This window comes from Octopus bimaculoides, chromosome 11 (genome assembly GCF_001194135.2).
Source record: "Octopus bimaculoides isolate UCB-OBI-ISO-001 chromosome 11, ASM119413v2, whole genome shotgun sequence".
Lineage (NCBI taxonomy): Eukaryota > Metazoa > Mollusca > Cephalopoda > Octopoda > Octopodidae > Octopus > Octopus bimaculoides.
Window position 1 is genome coordinate 17,934,022 of NC_068991.1, and position 6,814 is coordinate 17,940,835.

The 6,814-nt window shown below is 34.2% G+C and overlaps 1 protein-coding gene across 1 annotated transcript in view; it reads left to right on the forward strand.

Moving 5' to 3' along the window:
• LOC106867460 (zinc finger FYVE domain-containing protein 26) overlaps positions 1 to 6,814 on the forward strand; it is a 93,341-nt gene that overhangs the window by 32,032 nt on the left and 54,495 nt on the right. Inside the window, exons 12-15 of the mRNA XM_052971651.1 lie at positions 615 to 727; positions 1,858 to 1,954; positions 3,383 to 3,501; positions 4,792 to 4,914. Coding sequence (XP_052827611.1) covers positions 615 to 727; positions 1,858 to 1,954; positions 3,383 to 3,501; positions 4,792 to 4,914 — 452 coding nt within the window. The remainder of the gene's footprint in view (positions 1 to 614; positions 728 to 1,857; positions 1,955 to 3,382; positions 3,502 to 4,791; positions 4,915 to 6,814) is intronic.

Genomic DNA, 6,814 nt, shown 5'->3' on the forward strand with positions numbered 1-6,814 from the left:
ATATATATATATATAATGATGCAAATGAAAGATTATTGAATGTAAAAACACTCTATGTGAAGAGTATTTATTTGGAAAAAAGTTGATTCCCTCTGTTTTCAGATTTTCTTATTTTCTATGATTATTCATGCTGTCTTTCTATTAATCCACCCACTTCTTCCTGATACAGAAAAACAAAAGTATCTTCAAACTGACCAAGATATTTATGTTGATTGCTAATATCTTAGCTAATATATCAACAACTGTAAGGATTTGAAGACATTATCTCTGATCCAGGGGTGAGCAATAGGGTGGGCCTTGGTCCCCAAGTGGGTCACTGATGTGATTTCTGTGGCCTCGAGCCATTAAAAAAAAAATTTTTTGAATATACCATATTCTTGAGCCAATGAGCTGTTTATGACTCTTACATAGTCTTTTGTGTTAAGATTTGTTTAATTTTTGCTTATATAAGCATTATCAGTAATAGAAATGGTGAGATTAAGAGGTGATATAGTTTATACGTATGATATGATATGCAAATATTAAAAGAAAAATTAATAATGAATCAATCAAACATGAGCTATTACAAAATTAAGTTGCTGACTTCTGCTCTAACCTGACGTCTTCTGTTCCAGACAAATCTCATCTAATTCTTTGATAACCAACTACAAAAACTATTTGTTGAGTTTATACAAGCACACACAGATTCTGGCAAACCTGCTCAATGATAATGAACCCAACAGTTCTGGTAAGTTTTGTTTCTCTTGTTGTTGTTATTATAGAATTGTTAAAATGCCATAATACGAAATACTTTGTTCTGTCACTGATTGATATGCTATTGTATCTACCAATAGAAGTAATGACATCTGTCCCTAGTTTCATTGGTTGATAAAAAAAAGCTGCTGACATTGCTATGGACATAGGTGTTGCTGTGTGGTTAAGAAGTATGCTTCCCAACCAAATAGTTCTTGGTTCAATCCCACTGCCTAGCACCTTGTGGATTTGGTTGACAGAAATTGAAAGAAACTCTTCATATATTTGATGTGATCTATTAGGTATATGTTGTTGTTTAACCCCAGGTCAGCCAAGATTGTGCAAAGGTGCTCTAGCTATGATTATATAAATATGTATCTAGAACTACATTGGCCAATGTTTGTTTTGTCTATTTAAAATGCTGGGGTGTAATCTGATTGAAAGCTGTCTCTTATTTCTAGCATACTGAGTAACTATGTCATGGCTCTGTTGATGGTTCAATTGCTACTGGATGGTGAAGTCAATAAAGCAATGAGTTTCATTATTGTAACTTTGTGTTCAAGTTTCCCGAAGATCCTCATTACTTTCCATGCTGCCAATTGAAATAACAATTTTGTGCACCTGTTTGCTTCTGCATGTCTTCATATCAATATCATTTAATCAACTGTGGCATTTGTTTACATCATCTGTAAGCAATAAATCTTGTGAGGACCAGTGGAATAAAAAATATCTTACTTTGAAAAAGCAAATAAAAGTTGGTGACAGGAATGACATCCAACCCATGCCACCATGTAAAAGCAGATGTTAAAATGATGATAATGAATATGATAATGATAGTTCTGAGGGATTTCTGATGTAAAAATTGAAAACAATAAACAAAACACATTATCCATAATGTGGGGTTGACAGATTTGTAGAGCATTGGAAAAATACTTTGCAGGATTTGTTCTGAGTTCAAATCTGCTTTGAACTCAGTTTTGCCTTTCATCTTTCCAAGGTCAATAAAATAAAGTACCAGTCAAGTACTGGGGTCAGTATAATCAACTAGCCCCCTCCTCAAAAATTTCAGGCTTTGTGCCAATATTAGAAACAGCTTTATGATTATCCCTTTTTCTTCCCCAACAGAAACTGCTATTATGAGGAATTACTTCAAAGTCTTGGATGAAGGTCCAGTTATCACCATTGGAAAAATGATGTTTGGCAAACGAATACCTCCCCACAAGTAAGTTGCTTTTTTAAAAAATTTTTTCCACAACCACATGAACAACATACAGCTGGTTTGTTGGTGTCAGGAAGAGAGAATTTGTACAATAATGTCTGTCCTTGAGAAATATCTCAGTTGGTGGAATTGAATTTTGTCATGAAGTTGTAGACCTGTGATGATGATAAGCAGATTTTTGCTACAAGCATTGTACACATCAACCTGAAGTGAACTTTTTTGTTACCAAATCACAGACTGTGGACACTAAGTTCATTTTGTATCCACGTGGTCTCAATTTCTATCTCACTGTGTGGCACCTTGGACAAATATCATCTTCTGCAGCTTGGATTGAGAAATGGCTGTGAGTGGAATTGGTGGATAAAACTATATATGTGTGTGTGTGTGAGTATATTCATACATACACACACACACACACACACACACACACACACACACACACACACACACACACACACACACACACACACACACACACACACACACACACACACACACACATATTGGGTTGGTGCATAATTATTGTGGCTTTTTTCAACAAATTTTATTCACCAAAAACAATAACAAATAACAAAATCATCTTTAAATGATTATTCCGGAGCATATTCACCATCTACTTCAATTACTGCTTCTCATTTGCTTGTTAAATATTGTTATTGTTTTTGTTGAATAAAATTTGTTGAAACAAGCTGCAATAATTATGCGCCAACCCAATATATATATATATATATATATGAGGGTTGATTGCTGAAATGTTCATGGCTTTGGGTAAAAGAAAATACAAGAGGATCAGTTAATTATGATTTTATTCAACATATTCTCCTTTCAGATTCCGCCTCCAACCAGGCCTTTCGTGATACCCTTAAAGCTAGGAACTTTTCAGCACTCCCTCGTACACACACACATTTATGTATGTGATTAGATTATGTATTCACATGAAAGAATTGAGCTTAAAACAGTGATATTCTTTGTTGACATTCTTTGCTAACAAACCTCTCTGTAGTTCCTGCACTTTTAAAAACAAGTGGGAATGTATAAAATCTTTTACTTGAGAAATAGGTAAAGGTTAATGACAGGAAGGGCATCTAAGTGTAAAACAATGCTTCAGTAATGTGTAATCCTCTAACCCAAGCTAGCATGGAATAATGAACATAAAACGAACAAATGAACCAGCTTCATGTATCTGACAATGTTCTTAACTCTATGTGGAACCAGGTGGAAGGATAAAAGAACTTAATTAAACAGTTAAATATGGGGAAAAAATGGTAAGAGCTTATCTGAGAATATCGGGCTTCACAGCATGGAAAAACACATTAAAGCAATGAATGTGTTCAATATGAACCGATCTGATGTTTCATAACAACATTTTAAATAACATTGCAAATAATTATTTTCATCTGTTTCTCTTTTCTTTTGTCCATTCTTCATCAGACTCGAGAAAGTTGCTGAAGAGTTAAGCCTTAACCTTACTCATGTCATTGTCCACAACTGCTGTCCCAAAATTCTCAGCAAACATCAGTCATCGGGTGAAATAAAGTTGCCATGTCATGGTAAGTGTTATCTTTGAATATCAAATCAATTTTAGGAGTTTAAAAAAGATTTTGGTTCTTTCTTCAATCTCTCATCTGTATGCAGTGATGATGGTGGGAGTAGCAACACTGAGGAGAGGATGGAAGTGATAAATGTTTTACTGCTTCTCACATATTACTTATACTTTTATCTACTTTGGTTATTTTACCTTTAATGTAAGGTTACATTTCTGTATTTCTCAAATGAGAAATTATTGAAAGGCATGGTTGAGAAAGTTGCTTCACAACCATGTAGTTCAGGCTTAGTCCCACTGCACATTACCTTTGGCTTGTGTCTTCAACTATAGCACTGGGTCGATTAAAGCCTTATAAGTAGATTAGTGGATTTGATAGATTGAAATTGAAAGAAGTCTATCTTGTGTGTGTATGTGTTGGAATGCACCCTTTATCTTGACATAATGTAATGTTTGTAAATGAGCATCTGCCATTTCCAGTCTTCCATGGAAGACATATCTGACCACATTATCTTGCTTGGTAACAGGTGAGAGTTAGTGTTGGACAAGGCATCTGGCCATAGAAAATCTGCCTCATTGAATTCCACGTGACCCTCAAGCATGCAAAAGTGGACATTGTATGATGATAATGATGATGCCACCAATGTAGTAGTAGTAGTAGTAGTAGTAGTAGTAGTAGTATATATATTCAGGCAGATGACTTTATATAAAACGGCCATTGTTTTCTATAATGTACCTAGCTGTTAGAAATAGGTAACATGTGATCACATGACCAACCAGGCTATCAGATGTTGTTACACATTGCTGATCACAGTGCGCTTTGCATCATTTAAGCCTTCAAATGACACCACCCCTCTGGCTAGGCGAGTGGGCCAACATACCCCCAGATTGAAGGAGGGCCTGGAGCAATGTGAAATGAAGTGTTTTGCTCAAGAATGCACTGCCTGGTCTGGGAATCGAACCCACAAACTAACGACCATGAGTGCAACAGCCTAACCACTAGGTCACGCATCTTCACAAGTACCAGCTCATTTAATAATGTTAACTATGAAATGTTAGTCTCTTATCTTTGATAGAATTTATCTACCTACATTTCACCACATGAAAGCACTGATCCTGAAAGGCTCCTGTGCTTGTTTTGTTTTTTGCTTTTTTTTTTGTTCAAATGTATTTTGATGTATCTAGGGAGAGTCATTGTTTTGTTAGCCTGATTTTATTGAATATTTACTAATTTGTTTTATTTGAAATTCTCATTGTTAGTCTATCAAATAACTATTGCAAATTTGCAATGTTCTAGATCTTTCTGGAAATTCCTTTGGAGGAGTGATTGTTTTGAACAACAAAGGTGCTTCAACATCATCAAATAATGCTGAAAAAGATGTAAGGACAATACTTACAAATTTGGTTCACGCTATGAAAGGTATGTAATCATTAACTGAGCATTACTACTGTACATTTACTATTTATCATTCTAAATCAAATATTAAAATTTTCTTACGTTTAAATTTTGGTGTAGGTTTGTATATGTCCCCATAACTTAGCAGTGTGGCGAAAAAGACAATTTTATTGGTCCATTTTGCTGAACCACTAACCTATGGAGACATAAAGAAACCAACGCTAATTATCAAGTAGTGGGGAGGAGGACACAAACACAAACACAAAAACACCCACAAATACTTACATGCATATATACAAAGCGATACCCAAAAGTAACTGGAAATGTTCTCTGTGGTTCAAGCCTGTTGTAGTTCAAGCTTCCACCACTAGAAGACACTAAGGCATCAGTCTGCCAACTGGCATCTTACCATGAGGTCATACTACCATGTGGTGTGTCTGATATTCTTAAGATTATAAACCTGGTAAAGTACAGAACGAGTTATTACATCTGGTAAAGTACAGAACAAGAAAATTTTCACTTAAAATATTGCAGCTAAGGATAAAATTTGAATATTAAAAATTATTTGATTTTAATTCACAAAGTAACATCATAATTAAAAAAAGTACCATCATTTTGTTAAAATATTGACACACTAGAATACTTACAAAATGAGAGCCAGAAGTACCAATATAGCTAAAGTTTTATGCGAAGTAGAATAGTATATGGTAGGTAAATTCTTTATGTAGAAAATAGGCATTGGGTCAAAACTAAAAATGTAAAGACTTGACAATAACTTAGGCAGTAACTCAAGAAAATTTTATTGCGAAATCATATACTACTGTTATTTTTTATAACCTGTTTTCAAATTTCTAATTATTAACGAATAACTAAAAACATGAATTTTTTTAACGTGCAAAAAATATTTTGAGTTATTTTTAATTTTTAATAGAAGTAACAAGTAATAATACATAGAAGTAATAACTTTTGATAAAATTTTTAGTTTTAATAAAAGCTAATATTTTCTAGATCTAAATATTTTATTTGAAATTTTATCCTTAGCTGCAATATTTTAAGTAAAAATTTTCTTGTTCTGTACTTTACCAAATGAAATAACCTGTCCTGAACTTTTCCAAGTGTAATAACTTGTCCTGTACTTTTCTAGTTTTATAATCTTGAGAATATTATTTCTCTTGCTTGCATCTTTTCATGTAATGTGTGTGTGTGTGTATCACTTTCAAGTTTATCTCTATAGACTTCCTATAGAATTCAGAGCCAGTGCTGCAAGTTACAATGTTTCATAAACAAATATGTCTCATAGACAAATATGTCTATGTAAACAATGTGATCAAAAAAATTATATGAAACATTGTAACTTGCAATGCTGGCTCTGAATTCTATAGAAAATCTGTGGAGATTTCACTGCTAACACAACATTCTGTCTACAAAATTCACTTACAAACCATTGGTTGGCCTGGGGCTTTAGTAGAAGACACTTGCCCAAAGTGCCATGTAGTGGGACTGAACTTGAAACTGCATGGTTGGAAAGTGAACTTCTTAACCTCACAGTCATACCCCATACCTATATGTATCTTTTATTTTTACTCATTTCAGCCTATAAACTGTAGGTATATTGGGGCACCACCATTACTGTATATACATACATATATATATATATATATATATATCTTTTACACTTTTACTTGTTTCAGTCATTTGACTGTGGTCATGCTGGAGCACCGCCTTTAGTCGAGCAAATCGACCCCAGGACTTATTCTTTGTAAGCCCAGTACTTATTCTATCAGTCTCTTTTTGCCGAACTGCTAAGTTATGGGGACGTAAACACACCAGCATCGGTTGTCAAGCGATGTTGGGGGGGACAAACACATACACACACATATATATATATATATACATGTATACGACGGGCTTCTTTCAGTTTCCG